At 31.1% G+C, this 19236-nt stretch overlaps 1 protein-coding gene across 2 annotated transcripts in view; it reads right to left on the bottom strand.

The window, feature by feature from the left end:
* Positions 1-686: 686 nt before the first annotated feature.
* LOC119085747 (homeotic protein ultrabithorax) overlaps positions 687-19236 on the bottom strand; it is a 112313-nt gene continuing 93763 nt past the window's right edge. For both annotated transcript variants that reach the window (XM_037196228.1, XM_037196227.1), the window contains one exon: positions 687-6693. In XM_037196228.1, the coding sequence (XP_037052123.1) occupies positions 6401-6693 (293 nt within the window). In that variant the 3' untranslated portion in view covers positions 687-6400. The remainder of the gene's footprint in view (positions 6694-19236) is intronic.

Genomic DNA, 19236 nt, shown 5'->3' with positions numbered 1-19236 from the left:
AAATTTTGATTTACTAATACCTCTGAATTGTTCAGTTTCCGTATGACACAACTTTATATAATACAGATGTGCTGTAACATTATCGAAAACGTTCTGCTAAAGCAAGATCCAGTTGGTTGGCGCCACAGTGCCCTTCTATCCAAATGTTTTGTTTCAGTTTGCGGTACTTTATATAATGGTGCTATGGATAACACTCCTTATAAAAAAAATCTTTTTTTTTTCACAAAGAATTTTATTTCAATGCTCTTATTGACAATGTTTCAATAAATTACATAATCAATGCTCTTGTTCATTATTTTTTTTAAAACATAGTTTTGTTACTTGTATCTCTGGATCTAATAAATTGAATTCGTGTATTTTTTTGTTGTTGTTGTTTTACTTTCATATAAATACTTAAATTAGTGTTTTTTGTCATTAATTTGAAATTAAACTTAATTTTTAAATTAATCCTATTATCTAGCGTACGTATACATCTCTGAAGGTTATTTTGTTTTTGTCACTTCAGTAGGACTTAATGTTTTTTTTAGTATAATTTTCTTTTTCCTTTTATGTTACTTGCATTTATTTTTTTCATCTTAATTTTTCTTTAATTCCTCTCTTATCTATTCGATTTTTTGCTTGACTATCTTTAATTTGTGTCATCTATAAATAAAATTTATTTTTCCTTCTCTTTAAATTTCATCTTTTTTTTGTTGTTTTTCTAGGGTTTTTAGTTTTATTTTACTTTTCTTTTTCACTTCGAAATATAACTTAATATTCCTGAATTATTTTGACGAATTTGTTTACATTTTTATAGTATACCTTTGTTCCATATCTTTTAGCGATAAATTGTTTTTTTTTATGAGAAATTAATTGTACTGATGTTGTTGAAACGTTCTGAGATGCACAATTTTTTCAGATCAGCTCATGCTATTTAAGTTTATTGAGAGAGGATTTTGTGTTCGGTTTTTCGTAATACATGCCGATTGCATCAACTAAATTGAAATGGCTGTTCTGCAAATAGCAAGTAGTGCGAGAATTTCTACTGTAATTTCGAACATTTCTAAGTCAACAAAAATTAAAGAATAAGCAAGGAAGTTGCTGACCAGTATTGGTTTTAAAATTAAATTGATTCTAATATTTTAGCTTCTAGTGATTATCGAACGAACACTATTCCCACGATTCCGACTAACAAAACAAAATTCGAATTCTGTCAATTTTTCCAATTTCAAACAATTATTGACTAAGCTAGTGACAACCACAAAACCAAACAAAATAATCTTTTAGAATCGACCACCTAACTTAGCAATGGGATTAAGCTAAATTTGCATAGCGTACATACGTATATTCAAACTAGTGAAGTGAAAGATTTATGACATAATCTGCACACGTCTGTCAGTTGTTAAAACAATGTTGACCAACTGGCGTAAACAAAGTCAATTTTTGGTAGAGAAAAGCTTTAAGATTTCTTACACTATTTAAAAGTGTGGTTCGCAGACAAATAAGAAGTGTTCAGAATGGGTCTGAAAACTATCAACAAATTTTTGAATCTATTACTTCATCCGTAAAAGGAATACTCATGTTTGATACAAAATCTTTTACTTCATTTGATTTAACATACGTTCTACTTTATAAAGGACCACTCATCTGTTATATTTGGCATCGTTGTCGATAACAGATGATTAACCGTTTAGAAATTCCATACAGTGAAGGTTTATAAACTATAAATTAGCAGAGCCTCTCCTGTTCGGCATCAAAATCTCAATTACCACAGAATTAAGTCATCGCAAATACCTTTGGATTTAAAGAAAAATAAAACAAACAAAAAAATAAACAAAATATTTTGTGAATGGCTGGAAGTTACAGGCGGACCTTAAACAACATCATCGGCTGAAATGATTTTTACTATAATGTGTGTTACATATTTTGAAGAAACATCTCGTTTCTCTATCATTCAATTTTTAAATTATTATTTTTTTCTTTTAAACTTAATTTAGATAATATTTATATGCATAATCTCACAGTTTTTACGTATTTTTGTTTAGTATTTTTTTAAATTTTTTGTATTTTTTTCCATAGTAAATTTTAAATAATTTAAAGCTCCTATTATACATCTTAAGTTTAAAAATTAAAAAAAGAAGAAGAACTTCACATCAATGTTTTTTTCGCACATGTAAGTAATTTAGTAGTAATATACATGTATATATAAAATATATTGTCTTTGTGTATCTTCAAAACGAACAAAAAAGAAATAATTAAAAAAAAATTAAACAAGAAATAATTTTAACGAAAATTGAAAACGGTTTTTGTTCTAGTTTAAATATTGCATCGTTTGTAAAGAGAAGGAGAAAAAAAAATTGTTTTTCTTTTTGCTTTTTTTTTCAAATTTTATTAACTAATTTTTAATATCATTGCCTGTTGTCTACTATCATCAACGGCTACGCTCAAACAAAAATGAGTTAAAAGAATTGTATGTCGGTCTCGCTGAAGAAGAATAAAGCCTTGTCCTCGAAGATTTTCCGTTCATATAATTTCCTAATAATATCATTGAACCTAATTATCGTCCGAAGGACTAACTAACCTTTCTACAAAACACGAAGCCTTCGTTTCTATTTTGTACTGTTTTTCTTTTCGTCTAAATCTGACATCTTGGAGTGCAAAGAGGTAAGATTGAAATAATGGTCTGGCTGTATATTAGAGACTATCGTCCACTATCGTCAATTCATTTGGAAAATTTTACAGATTTTTAAGAAACTTTTTTTTTTGGCATAATGTAATGGCTTTCGCACTATGGTGCTCCTTGAATAAAATGGTATCTCAATAGTCTCAAGAAGTTATCCAAAACAGTTAACTAACTGAATCAATTATGATTTAAAAAAATAAAATAAGTCGAGACTACTGGAGACTATTGGAATATTCGAGACTAAAATCCATTGTCGCTAGGAAATCATAGAAAGTCGTGTACTTGTCAGTTGATCGGAATCTTAATCTTAAAACTGTCGAAAAAGTTATGAAAAGGTTCACACTGAAGACTTTCTGGTAAATTCTAAGGACTTCTAATAAATCCACCCTCAAAAAATTGGAAAAATCTCGTCGCATCGAACATAGTGTTAGGAATCCAAAAAAAATACTTAAAAAATTCCTATTTGTATTTTTAAGAATTTTTTAGGAATTTTTAAGATTTTTGGATTTTAAAAAAATTAAATTTTTAAAAATAGGTCTTACGTCACAACATTTTCCCCTGCCATTCACCGATCTTGTATTAAAAGCCAGTTAAAGAGCTGGAGTTTGTATAAGACCCCAGAAATGTAATATAACATGATTCTTATGGTCGATGGATTGAAAACCGATTTTTTTCGATCAAACTTAAGTTCCAAAAATTACCACAAAAAATCTACATGGCTTGTTCATCAACACAGAGACACTTCAAAGACATAAAATAATTAAAGAAAGGACCAAATTGTAGAAGATTTTTTTTTTGTTATCTTTCTTTCTCTAAAAAATTCTGATTGGGACACAACTCTTCGTTTTGTTCATTCGTTAGTTTTTTTTCTCTATTTACAAAACTGAAAAGAAACAGAAAAAATGATTGTAGATTTTTGGAACATAACATAATCAACAAAATTACTACAACAAATATAAATCCGTAATTAGGAATAATTTTTTCTCGACAAAATTAAAAAAAAAACTAACAATTTCTTTAATGATAAATATTTTTGTTTGTTTGCATGTACAGACACATTGATACACCCACACTACTGTTCTTTGTTTTTTTGTACCTACGAGTACAATATTTTTTTTTTTCGTTTAATATTCCAATTCAATTTAATAAATTACTTTCAATTATCATTTTTTAAACCAATTTTTTAATAATTCAGTAAATTTTAATTTAATTTTTTTTTGTTTAAATTTTCTGCCACAACTTTTTATTTTGTCATTGACTAATATATGCACATTTCACATATTTGATGAACTTATTAATATTCTAATTTTAATAGTCATCTTTTTGAGAGATGATGTGTGTAATTTGGTACCCTATTTTGTACAGTAGACATATCAATAATTTCTCTTCTTTATTTTTTTCTCTTTTCATTTTTCTCTTTCTTTTCTTTTCGCTTTTTTTTGTTTAATAAATTATTATTTATATTATTTTTTGTTTTGTTTTTATATCTCATAGACGTAGCTATTTGTATTTTTCTTTTTATTTATAAATTTTAAATAACTAAATTGCCACAAATACTGACATGATTTCGAGTTTAGAGAATTTTTCATTTTGCCATTTCCGGTTTGAAAAATGTTTATATGACAAAAATAATATTATTTTCTGTGTCTCTGTTCCGTATGAGTGGATGGAAGGAATCTAATGCGATTTACGATGTAACAAAAAAATTGCTGCTTAGTGTTTATGGCCAAATGAGTTTTTATCCAGAACTCCAAATCATATCAAAAAAATGAGCAATGAAAATCAGTCGTTTATTTACACGCAACTGTCACGGATTGAACAGAAATAATTGGTTGTTGTAGTAATTGTTATTGGCTGTTTAAGATTCGGGATAGTTCCACAATATAATCAGTCAACGGTATGGGTTGGCAATAATTTTCTCTTTTCTCAGTGGAGAAGAGAAAGTGGCGCTTCAATGTCGGTTAGTCTTTGAATCTTATATGGATCATAACAATCTCTGTCAGAACTTTTAAGATTTTTTACATCAAAAATCTCACTTTCGTAACGGGGCTAACGTTTCTCTCCGGTTCTCTGATCTCTCTAGTATCAAATGCTTTTTCACGTGGCAAATGCGAAAAATCAAAGAAACCAAGAAGAACAGCTTAGATGCGAAATTGGGATTTTTTACGTGTGCAAAGCAGTACACATTTTCTTTCCAAAAAGCAGACTACAAGAATAGGGACATAATTTGACACTACTCCGTGAGCTATCTTGAAACTTCATTAAAAATACCTTTTTTGTTATAAACTATTCCAACCAACGTGCTAATGAATGCAGGAAATGAGATTGTTATGATCAGCTATGAAATGCAAACACACATAACTAAGGACTCTGAACAGTTAGTAAAATTTTATTGTTAAAATCTAGGCCTTGGTTTCGAAGGTTTTCATATAATATTTTCCCAGTCACTGCTCTCTCACCGTTGCCACTCAACGCAGTCTTTAGTAACATTAATTGTTGTTGATTAGAACTTTGGTGTGATTGTTTCGAAAAAGTCCATTTCAGAGTATTGATGAGTGGTTATAATGGTGGTGAGCAGAATGTTTGTCGGTGATTTATTCATAAGTAAATTTGGACCGTTAATATTTTCAAATTTATTTATGCACAAATCATAATTAATATACACATAATAGATGATGTTCATTCCAATGTATATGTATTTCCAAGTTGCATTTCATAAATCGGACACATTGGAGCCAGCCACCTAAAATTTGCTACAAATATTTGACCGTATGAAGAGGAACGGAACGGCATCAATTAATAAAGGAACTAACGTGAATTTAGTAGAGACAATTTCTGAGGTGTTTACACATAATGGAGAAACAATGAAATTTGCAAAACTATTGACTAGTCGTATAACCCAGAAAAATGTAACAAAATCAGGACCAATTCGAACGCAATTAGAAACGATCAGCAGTGGATTGTTGCCGAACCAAATGTTACTGGATTCTGGATTTTATTGAATCAAGTCCACATCAACATTTCAATAACTGTAAGCGGTTCAATCTATTACTTCTTTTGTTGAATTTGTTGTGTAAGGTCTTTTACTTCATTATTTTTAACATGAGTTTTGTTATATAAAAAACACCAACCACAGTTTATCGTTCATTTTTAATTGCGCTGACGACAACAGATTACTAGTTTCTACCAGACACAGTGTATTAAACTGGTGTAAACTTCATAGTTAAGTTCGCTGAAAAAATTGACTTCATCATTTGTGATCAATAAAATCGGAACCTAGACCCGAAATACTGATACTACTGTTCAACAGAATTTCTAATTTCATTTAAATCGACTACAATTTGATTAGTCACAATTCCTTCATTATGTGTAACCCCTTAGATTTGAGACTTGATTTTACTGCATCACTTCCAACTAATCGCATTGGGTCAATTCGCCGTTTTGATGGAACACTTTTCGAAAGTTTTTTTTTGTTTCGTTTTATAAAGAAAGAAATAAGAAAACTGTCCGGTGATAGTGCGTTAAATAATGGACTAACATCACCGCCTCAGTACTAATTACTAAATAAAAAAAATTGTTAATAATTATTAGTTTACGTTTACGTAATTATGCCACTTTGTTCATTTTTTGTTGTTGTTGTTTCTGTTTGTGTAGAGTTTTTTTTTTCTTTCATTTTTTTCTTCTTTTTTTGTATAAATTATTTAGCCTAAATTTAATTTATTTACAATAACAATGTAACTAATTTTGTTCGGATATGACTTGCGCTTGCACCGCCGCAACAGCTGCTTTTTGGGCTTGGGCTTGTTTCTCCTGTTCATTGAGTTCTTTTATTGCTTGGATTTCTTTTTTCAATTTCATTCGTCGATTCTGGAACCAGATTTTTATTTGCCGCTCTGTGAGACATAGTGCATGGGCCATTTCGATTCGCCGTCGTCTTGTTAGGTAGTGATTTGTGTGGAACTCTTTTTCTAGTTCTAATGTTTGGTACCTTGTGTATGTTTGTCGTCCTCGCCTCCGCAGACCATTGGCACCTGAGGAAGAAAGAAATGTTTTAGTATATTTGTACGATTTTCTAACATACTTCTAACAAATTGTATCTAGGTCTTAGTCTATCGAATTGAAGCTTCATAAAACAACCAAATTCAGCAACCATTTTGCTCTGAAAATTAATCTTACAGCTAACACTAAAGAAATATTTCAGTGCCTCTACCGCTTATTTTATCCAAAACGAGCAGTAATAATATATCATAGAAACCCTTTTCATTTCTGTAGAAACTGAACCTTTTCTGAAGACTTCCCTTCGAAAAATACAGTTCATTCAACCGTCTGCCACTTACTTCAACGACCGATTCAAAATTATTAAGACTGCAAATTTAGTCATAATGAATTATAGAAAGGAAACGGCATAGTCATATTAACACTATGATTGGTACACTGTGTTGGTGCTGTTGTTGGTGCTATTATACTACCATCAAATTAGATCATTTATTCGGAATTAGTTTCGTTGATTTTCTAATTACATTTTCCATACAAAACATCTTATATTGTATAAAACGTAACATATTTCCACGCCTACGCCATTCTTAATCACCCTCTTTTAAAATGAAAGCAAATCTAATTTATACGCATGATTTAATATGTACAATATTTTGCCTTGTGCATTAATAAACAAAAAGTTACTTAAAACATAAGACTGTCGCCTGAACTTCAGTCCATTGTAAAATAAGTGCGGTTTCCATTTCGAAGGAGAACGCAATCATAAATCTCGTTTTTCGGTGCGTGTTACTTCAGTCTTTTTGTGTTCACAATTACAATGCCAGACCAGGGCACTGCCTATGTCTAATATTACATCACCCACCCTTGAAATTTTATACAAAAAACAAAGCCCCTTTTAAAAGAAAATGTCACTTAAGTAACTTATGGAGTGGTATAAGGAACGTATTTATATTGGTATGCGGCATATATATGTACGTTAAAGATACGATACGGTAATTAATGAGGTAATGTATTTTAAATGGAACAAGATTGCGAAAACTTATAGTACATATGGGACCTTTTGCTTTATGGAATTTCAAAATATCCTAATTACAAAAGCAGCGGTTTTTCCACAACGAACGGGGAAAAAAATGTGTGCGCTAAAGAGGTTTTGTTATTTTGCTTTAAATTAGATATGTAAATTAAACGAATAATTTTTGGGAGAAAAACGAACAGATAGAGTTAAAAAGTTTGTCGATTTCATTTTATGTGGAGTTGATAGCATTTCGTGACATGCCACGCATATTGCGAATATCGATACCGAATAATATAAGAACAGACGAAAAGGTATATAGAATGCAGATGTGCATTTTTTGCCGGCGTTAAATTGTAAGATCACTGTTATTGAGTGAATCTCCACTACGGTCAACATTTTTATAAGTGGCCACTGCGTTGATGGCTTGTTTTTTTGCTTGGACGAAAACAAAGCACTTATTTTTATATAGTTATTGTATACAATTAAGGCCAATCAGGCCTAACTAATATTCAAATGAAATTTCAGCACGAAAATATTGCATTAAAAATAATCCGATTTTTTATAACACTGCCGGAAAGTTTGAATATTCTCGAGTTTACATCATTGTAAAACAACGTTCGATTCAATAGTTTTGCACCTTTACGTTTGCACATAATGGTCTTATTGACTAATCACCAACTTGTACGAGTTACACTTCCTAAAATCCCTTTATTTCGAAATCGATTTCTGTAAGTTCTCCAACTGTGAGTAATAGACATGGAAATGTTCATTCATGTCGTACAGTTACGAAATATCGAAGTAGCAAGGACGCCATCTACTGTTGACTGGCCGAAATATCAAAAGCTTCCAACAAAATTATGATGCTTTCGTAATAAATTTCGATCTGCCTTTGATGAATAGTATATTACGTACATCCTTCAAAAAATGTGTTTTAATTAGGCAGGAGGTTTTTAACCTCAATTCGTAGCGACCTACTAGTATAATGAATAATTTGGAGGCAGAGACGCGCTATATAGATAATAGTCTGTTCCAAGTAAATAAAAATTTTCCTTACAGTTTCGTACAGTAAAGTGCACTTTACCACCCGATAACAGATAAAAAATAAATAAAATCTCAGTTCATAGTACGTCCACCCATTCATTCCCATAAAATCGGATATATTACCCGGCTACACGTGCATGAATCTATTCGTTGGAAAAGGAAACTTAAACACCAAAATCTATTATAACAAAACAATTCACATAGAAAATTGCTGGTGCGCTCCATCGCGCAACTCTTGTAACAAGAATATTGGAGTTCAGAGAAAGTGTAGATGTATGTTGTTTAATGTTTGCTGAAGTGAATTATATGGGTTTTCTCTATGTACAATACAAACATGGTGAGCGATAAATTCAATCGAGAAGCAACTTGTTTTTAGATTGTTTTATCGGGTTTATTACAGAAAATTCCTTATCCTCCGTAAAAGGTGTAGCAAAAAAAAAGTTCACGATTTGTTAACTACCAATGAACTGATGTACCATTGGTGACGTTATGGAAACGGGCACATTATTGAACAAAATCTGACTTTTTAAAGTACCTAATATAACATTACGCCACCGAAAATGAAAGTCGCAACCACAGAGATAACAAACCATCGATATATGTGATCAAATTAAAGGAATGCTAGTGATAGACATCTATTAGTGACGATGACTACAGAATAAGCGCTGAGCTCTAGCTAATGTTGCCTTTTTTATATCAAAATGTTACGGCAAAACTAATGAAGTAAAAGATTTTCTACCAAACAGCCCAAAATAATTTGAATTGCAAAAGTAACAAATTGAGGGGTTTATGTACGTACATATTGTAATTTTTTTAAATAGGAAATGGGACATGAATGTAATAAAAATGATGTAACGAATGTCTTGTCCTTTTCATTCCATAACAACGGATTAAGTGAATAAACTCGATTTTCTTCAATAGTTAGAAGAAGGCTCTTAATTACATCTGCAAGGCTTTAAACTCTAGCTACAAAATCTTTTCCTAAAAAAGATAATGAATGAAAAAAATAACTCAGACCATTCATTGGAGGAAAAACCACAATTTTTTCGGAGCTTTCAACAATAAAATAATAAATAAAAAAGCGAGGAACGCTAATGGAAACCATAAAAACTTTTCCACATCGACTACGTATACGTAAAATACGGATTTCTTCATAATATCGAGCCGGAAAAAATTTCGTTTTTTTTTAGAGAGATGCAAAAAAAGAATTTAAATTTCAAAATTAATTTTGTTTCTGTCGCTCAGGCTTTGGCACAAATTTATTAAATTCCCGTGTTCGGTACATAATACAATCATATTTAAAAGACTGTTGTTAGAGTCATTGATTGAACAAAATTAAATGTTGTGGCCTTGTTGAAAACTCTTTTTTTATAAACTGTAGATTTCAATAGCAGTAGTGTTCCTTTTTGTTAGTGTAATAATCGCTCATCAACTTTTTACAGATAATAGACATATCACCTGTAACAAAATTGACATCTACTCATCTAATACTTCTTTTATTCAAGTCATTTCTCTTTTTCTTCGTGAATCCAACCACCTTGGATTAATGCTAAAATTCATAGAATGAACCCCACCGCAGCGATATAATTTTATAAGCGATGGTTAAACAATCTGTTAATGCTTGTACTTCACTTTCGATGTGAGCTCGGCAAAAATCGTGAACGCTTTCAAACCACAATTTCATTATTATTATTAATTTTTGCCTTCAATATTCTCTTTTGTTTCTGCTAATAATCGTACTCGTAAACATCGCTCCAAGAACGCTGTTCTGGTAAATAAGAAACGGCTCGGCTGTAAAGCATAATTGCGAATAATGACGATAAGTCAGATTTCAATTATCGCAGCGCGCTAAGTGGCGTTATCTACCATTATAAACGTTTTGTATCAGTCTTTCCCCACATCTATAACATAAAGTTATGCGAATGTGTTTATACATATAAATATGCAGTGAAATTCTGATAAGATAATGAACTACAGTCGCCCGTGTAGAAAAAGTAGCCTGCATAAACAAATCTATGAATTACAAATTTTTAGTTTTACCAAGCCTTGTCGGTTATTAGAAAAAAATTTCCAACAAATATAATATATAAAAACCAACATTCTCATTAAATATTTATGTATGCAATATTGTTGGCTTCGCTTGCATACATTTCCTTATAGATCCGCTCAATCAGGTCTTTTAACCAGAAAAAAAACCGTCTGCAACAACAAAGGAATATTTTATATGCCAACAAAGTTTTGTGTACACAGCGCCGAGATTACTATTCCTTCCTGACAACTTTTAAGTTATATAAAAAGTATGCTATGCATACCAAAAAACCCCCATTCATGATAGAATAGTGTTCAGTGGTTGTAGCGCGAGCCTTAACTTAATTAAGTATGCTCAAATTACAGCCCCAATATTATTTATTCCCTTCGTATATACACATCCATATAAAACACACTATAGTCTCTCACATTTTTACACACTTTGTCGTACTGTCGTATACATCAAACAAGCATAAAGGTAGTCAAGCGAATGTATATGTGAATAACATGTAGAACGTAATAATATATCTACCCTCAAAAACTAAATTCATTTTCTATTATATATACGTTATGTTATAAGCGAGGTAAGATTGAGGTACTAAAATAAGAATGGCGCACGTTGTGGGACCTCCCCACACGTCTTAGAAATTCCACCAGCAACGAGGGCAATAAATCTCTACTCACACCATTCTTCTCCCTCCTGTCATGCAGAAAATACTAAACTCAGTTGTAGTAAGGGAAGGTAATAAATTTCTAGCTTTTCATTTTACATATACATGTACACACAGTTCTGCAATATTTTTTTTTTGCCTCTCTCTCAACTCTTGAAAGAAAATACATATGTATGGTGGAAAATGGATACGATGTGTTTTCTGAAAGTATACAGTTATAGGTTGGTTTTGTATAAATTATATGATAATATATGCGATAGGAGGAAAAAAAAAGCACAACTCAAGCTTTTGTGTTTATCTTTATTTGTTATAAATCGATAGTATAATTTTTCGAAATCTTTATTTATTTATTTTTTTTGTTGTTGATCGTACATGATACATAGGTTAAAGGAGATAACAACGCAGCGAAAAATGGTTCCGTTCTGAGGAGGATGTACCCGTTGTACCCGTTATATAAATGTCTTCTTTTTCTTCATAAATATTTACGTCGAAAATGGTTTCTGTTCTTACTGTAAATCGTCAAGTTCAAAGCGTCTTCGGACTCACTTAAATTTATTCCTGCATGCAGGAATGCTGAATAAATTTTTTCCGGCGAAGAGATCAACCCCTCTGACTTCACAAAACGTTTAGGATTTGGAGATGAACTTGTATTTTACAGACATGTAGCAGCATTTAGAATTGTATGGTTGTTTCGAGACAAAGGATATTTTTAGGTATCATCTGCCATTTGAAAATGTGGAGAAAATTGAGTTTTGTAGGAAACGTAAATGTTGCGATTTTTAGTTTTATGCACGGAGTACGGAATTTGAGATTCTCATATGCGAAAAACGTTTTGTGGGTTTAGTTGTTACATTCGGTTATGTTTGCTTGTTTAATTCGTTCAGTCGCTCAGCGAATATACTCAAACTCTCATCGAGACCACACATGAATCACTCTGCAAACACTAATATATACGTTTCAACATTGACCAAATCTAGAATAAAGCCACTTTTTCAATGGTCGACACGTTTTAACGAAAGACTTTATGGTTCAACCGAATGATCACGATCCGTAAATCATATAACCGCTTTCCACAAACAACCAGTTACCTCATATATATACCGGCAGTTTGTAATGCAATACCAAAAAATACGATGGGATTTATTGCTCTTCTTATCTCAGCAAGCAATAGATATATGGAATATCGTATGACCTGATTTCCTATCATCATGGTCATACTATGGGTATTTAATGCAATTACAATTACATAAATAATAGCTAAGATACATTAAAGATAAATTAAATCGATGTAACTTCTGTTCACCAACTGCTGTATGAAAGCAAAGTTCAGTTAACTTACACCGAAAACACGCACAAGAACGACAGAACAGCACCGTGAATAAAATATATTTCTGCAAAATTATAGATCGTTAAATGAACACACATTCGACACAAACTGTTGTTTTGACTTCTTATAAAAAATCGCAATCACCGGGTGCAGATTTTGTATATTTCTCTTTTACGAACGGCAAGCGGGTTTTTACTACAAAATCGTTAAATCTGTTACTTCTACTGTCTAGTGTTCAATACAAAATCTGGTACTTCATTAGTTTATTTACATGGCTTGCTATAAAGGAGAATACCAGCCACAGCTAATCGTTTAATTTTGTATTCATTATCGATTACAGATGATTACTCCACGAATAGTCTACGATCTTTGTCGCTATCTATATCATCGCTAATTTTTCTGTAACTAATCGAGAGGGAAATGTGGCAACTGCTTTTTATCTCGTTCTAATGCGCAGCTGAACACAAATTCATCAACTCAATTCGAATGGAGAAGTCAGAAGCATTCACTCGCTCTGATAAATTATTAATGAGCTTACATTTTTCAAAACTTCAAACGAAATTTATGCTAAACAAAAACCCAAAAGTTTTTGGAGTCCTTTCAACGTCTTACCATAATAAATCTATTAAGAGTTTTAGGAAAACACAGTTGCACTTTTCCCAACTTTATCTAAGTGGAAAATATTTATTGGATTTTATTCTTATCTCTTAGCCGTAGAAAGTTTTGCCAAAAAAAAATTCCCGGCAACAACAAGCGGGGTGAAAAAAAAACCCAACCAGAGAGTACACGAGATGTTATTAACATTGATTTATGCAATCAAAAATTCAAGTGCCAATTTTTTGTTAAGTTTAATATTCCCAACATCATTTATACAATTTTCGAAATGTGTGTGTACAAGGAAAAATAACAACAATAACCAATATGTTTGGCCACACCGAACATCCAAACTTTATACCATATAGACAAATCGGTTTTTGCTTTAAAATTGCACTTCATTGTATGGTTTATATGATGTTTGAATTTTGGATAAACTTTATTGGTCATCCGGGAATCACAATATAGTGAATGGTCGGTATAACATACATTCTATAGATATATATGTCCTATATGTTCCTACAACATACATAATCATGATATGTAGATATTGATTGTTATTTATTGTCTTAAACAACACGTATATTACCAGAAATCTCATTTATTGAACAATTTTTGGGGTTGGTGGTTAATATTGGTGCGATATATTTATTTATAGTTTGAGGGCACGTATATAAATTCATAATAATACGATATATGGGGTGATTAAACATGTAGTGTATTACCGGGGAAATAATACTATGGAAAACAGAGAAAATACTATTAGATATTCCGAATTCGTATATGTTTATTATTTAATAATTTTAATCTATAGATATATATCATACACACGGAGTCAGTGAGTCAGTGAACACACAGTGAGAGAGAGGAGAGAATAGTTACTATAGAAAACACCACCGAAAACCGAACTACTAGAAACACAATAATATTTATAATTTTGAATATCGGATGCATTATGATCGCACACAATAATTTATATTGTATAATTAACCCGATACTATCTAGGCGAATATTCCAATTTAAATAATATAGTTTATTGACTGTTTATTGCATTTATTTGTAGTTCGCATAATTTATCCGTATAACTTACGTTACATGAAAAATAATTCAAATAAATTATTGGCTAAAAGAAGAGGAAAAAAAAAGACGACGAAGAAGAATAAAAAAAAATCCTCAAACTCAGCGCTTATAAAATAGAAATAAAATAAGGGAATACATATATTGGTTTGGTAGGAGAAGAAGGCAGAAAAAAAAACTCATGCGTAAGCAGGCAATCTAAAAATCTTGTAGCTACCTACTTTCTATGTCGTGTAAGTATACATATATCCAACAATACTACATATTATAGGTATATGTATGGCCGTACATATATATAAAATACTACATAGAATACCCACATAAATATGTAGGGCGTAGGATTTTGTTTGAAGTGAATTATTGTTTTGTAATGGCCTGAAGGGACTGTTTTGTACGAACATTTAGAGGGTGATTCAACTCAATTTGGAATACACAGTGACGCTCTCTAAGAAAATAATGAGGAAAATTTGAAAAACAGCAACAATAAACCGTTGATATAATTAAAAAGACTAATTGGAGGGATTTATTAGATTGAATAATGTTATTGTATATTTTTGGAAATATACGAAAAACTTTCCGTTTTGAAAATTTTGTTGGTGTGTAAGAGGACAAGACTATGGGATGTGTATATATGGCATGGGATAATATAGATATATTTATCGTGTCGTTGATATAAAATTTTGAGAAAATGAGAAATGTGTACAGCATCTGTTTCACATGATACTTAAGACAAGTAGAGCAAACAAATGTTTTCGAAATAAATAATTTTAAATGATCGTTGGAGGATGATTTTTAAGGTGGGTCGCTCAAAAAGGATGTCATTAAATACCATGTGAAGCAAAAATAAATCGCTTGTTTATAACTCATAATTATCACCAAGCTATATTCATTGAGCAACGCGTAAAGCATTTTTCTCCTCACTCCAATATACATCTACAAAAACATTTTTACAGATGTTACCATGAGGGCACGCGGTCACGATAAAGTTGGTTTGCCAAAAGTGGAGATTGGATTTTTTGGGTGTTGAGTTACGTTCAACCAATGTCGATGTAATCATAAATTTTACACCATTTTGGTAGACCATCATCAGCTGAACGTTGACACTTTCCGAAACATAAAATAGACCCTGACACAATACGCACCCAAAAAAGAAGAAAAAAAAAGTTTTTACGACGATAATGTGATCCCTATTCACATTCAATTTCGTATGAAATTTTTGAACTCTTTCTTTTATTTGTCATGGTGAAAAATTGAATATAATATAAAAACGAGTGTGTCGCCTATTTGAAATGACTTCGTTTGTGTAACATCTGGTGGCAAAGACAGAACGGAAAACTCTTTCTTTTGCAATCGTAATTCAACAAAAAGACGTAATTCGTATGGCTTCACGGGTGCCATTGTGGAGGTCACTAGAAACCATTTTTCTTTTCTTTCTTTTTTCAAAAGGAGAAAGGGATTGACCTTCATTTCTGTTTCCTTTATATTCAACTTTCTACTTTGTTTTATTTTTTGTTTTGTTTTTGAAATCTCTTTTACAAATTATATTTTGCGGTTATTTAAAAACGAAAAATCTAAAATTTATGTACTCGACGATCTGGATTTATACGCAGTGTCAAACGATTTTTTTTTTACAAAAAAAAAATTCCAAAATAGACAACAAAGAAAATAATTTTTCTTCGTTTCGTATTAATAAATTGAAATCAAAATCACGAAGAAAAAAATTTATGCACCGAAAACATACAAAGATCAAAGAACATTTTTATACTCAATTAATATTTTAGACAAGATTAGTTATATCACAGGCAATATGCTTTTAAACATATTAAGATCAAACTGTAATATATAATGGATAAGACAAAAAAAATAATGAAAGAGTTCTGTGTGCTTTGAAACAGAAAAATGTGTATGTTTTGTTTCAGAAGTTATGCCCGTTAAACGAAAAACTGACAGACAGATGGTATAGATTTCAGGAGCCGCAGAAGGCTTTAATAGAATATATCGAATAAATATTAGATCCTTTACCCATGTGTGTTTTATAATGAAATTATAGCAAATCATTAATAATTTTATTCATTTTTTTTGTCTTCGAAACATTGAGAAGGTTCTATTAATGATTCTGTGTCTTTAAGATGATATAAACCAATGGAATAGGATTTTCATAGTTTCATAATTTATATTTTTAAAAAATCGATGACATTATATAGAGTCTGAAAAACTTAACTTTTCACTAAAATAGCAATAAGAAATCCTCGGAATGAGAATATGTTTACCAAGATAAACTGATCTTAAATCGCTAGTTTTGTATCTAAAGAAAATCGAGCTAATAAATCTGACAATTATTGTGTTTAAATTATAGCGTTGTGTTGGGTATAAAATCTTTTACTTCATCAATATGAATATTCACTTTGCTGTATAAGAGAACATTAGCTGATAACAGATGACTAGTCGGTTGCTTAAAATTTTTAGGGTCGGAATGGTTTCTAAACCAAATTCTATGAAATTGTGTCAGCAGATTCATCGATTCAGAAGTCGAAATTTTATTTTATTTCGAAATCAGTGGCTGCAGTTTTCGAGCATGACTTTTTGCATTGTTTATTGGTAACACAATTAAAATTCATTTTTCCGGCGTCGATGCAATTTACGGAAAAAATTTAAATTAAAAAAAAATTGATTTCAAAATGTAATTACATGTCCGATATTCTTAGCGCGTACTGTAAATGAAATTATTTACGTAGCAAGCAATAAAGATCAAAGACTGGTGTAATATACTAAAAGCCACACACACCGGCGAATACACACTCACCTCACACAATGTACGTTAAAAGAAAATTGCGCTCAGGGAAATGTATGGAAAAATGTTTAACGTTAAATTGAGATTTATTATTTAAAATTTTGAGATTTTATATTATGCAACAGCATAAACTGGATAACCCATAACCCATACCTGCGAAAGAGTGGCAGTAAAATGAAATTATTTCTTCGAGTTACTTCTTGTGGTGCAAACAATATGTCCGAACTCAATGAAAAGAAGTGCCAAACGAAAGAGAAACTTCAGCGAAAAAGCTACGGTTACCAATGAAACTTCCCCGCGCTTAACTCCGAAAAACACCCATGGAACTAATGATACCATGATTCTGAAAATGTTTCTCCTTACATGATAATATCGCATTTCGTTATGATCATACTATACGAGTATACTTTGCAGTAAGCATTATACACAAACGTAGGTAAAGTGTTATTGTATTAGGTGTTAAATCAGATAAATTACCGCATACAACACTTGGATTTGCAAGATTAACGTTCTACTGTATCATATAGAAAGTACCTTTACCTACACTTGCTTTCATACCAAAACATAATACCCGTGCAGAATATAATAATAATATATTGCATACCTGCCTCTTGTTTGTGTATGATAAATATTTAGATAGAATCGCATTCTCGCTCATAAATAATATAAAAATAAATGAGTTTTGTCTTTCTGTATATATGTACCACCTTAATATATGCAACGAAATGTATAGAACCTTCATCGGTGTGCTTTAAATATGGTTATTTGAGTACCTTAATTATTAGCGCTATGGGATATGATCGAAATCTCTTTGTCGAAGTGTAGTAGCGTAATAGCTAATTGATGATAAGATCATAATTAAAATTCGAACTGCAGACTTATTTTATGTAAGAAAATTGTTAATGTTAAATCAACATAAATATAACCCCGCTATCAATTATCAACCGAGTACAATACATAATTAAGACGTTGGAATCGAGATTATTTCCATAAATTATTTAAAGACACAAACGAACAAAAAATGATTGACTTAATTTGTCCGATTAGCAGCAAACGCAAAACATTTTCTTTTTGCCATAATTAAAATGTTTTTAATTTGTCAGTTAGTAAATGAAATGCTAATTTATTGCATTTCATTTCGAAATTAAATATGTAAACAACAATTAGAAACGATAACAAATGGATCGACGTTCATTTGCATCGAACATTGTTTTTGGTGTATTGAATTAAATGAATTTAATTAGGGCGTAAAGGGTAATAGTGACCGAATAATGAAAGGCTTTCTCTGGTGGTATACAGAGCGAAGTTTTCTCCTCTTTTTCTTCGAATCAAGCAAGGGTTTCGAAATTCAGTTGACAAGATTGTCGAAATTATATGCACCTGGTGTACCTGTGTTTTCCTTGGTTGAATTACTTAGTAGTTAGACGTGAAAGGCAACTTATAAAAAACATTTCGTTGTTGTTACTGAAACGAATTTATTTCAACAGTCAGTTGATAATAATAATAAGCCGTGGGCAATGATCTCATTACACTGAAAACAGATTAAGTCTCTTTCCATTAAATTTTAATTTAATTAGAACGAAAATGAAGGGCGATCAATTCAGTGCAGCATTATCAAAATGACGCAAAAGTTGACGACAATTTTAAGATTTTAATTTGCTTCAGGGGCTTCCGTAATCAGCATACACATAATGTTGTTACAAAATCGGTTTGATCGGCTCAATTTCTGGATTTTATTAACACGAAATTACTCTTAATCGACATGAAAACAATTCTACAAAAATGAAATCTTAATTCATGCAGCTGAAGCGAATGAAGATTACATTGTTTACGATAAAAGAGAACATTCAGAGCGATGGAAATTTAATTTTTTATTTTTTTCTTAGCAAATGAGGAGCTAGATTTCTGTTTCACTTTAGTGATAACGAAATATTAAAAATTAAGTCATACATTGATAAGAATATGTCATTTTCATGTGTCGGAGCTGACAACGTTGGTTTTGCAGAAATTTTCTCGGGGTTTCGGACACTTTTA

The sequence above is a fragment of the Bradysia coprophila genome, chromosome X (genome assembly GCF_014529535.1).
Source record: "Bradysia coprophila strain Holo2 chromosome X, BU_Bcop_v1, whole genome shotgun sequence".
Lineage (NCBI taxonomy): Eukaryota > Metazoa > Arthropoda > Insecta > Diptera > Sciaridae > Bradysia > Bradysia coprophila.
Note: the sequence above shows the minus strand (reverse complement) of the source record. Positions and strands in the feature narration are given on the sequence as shown.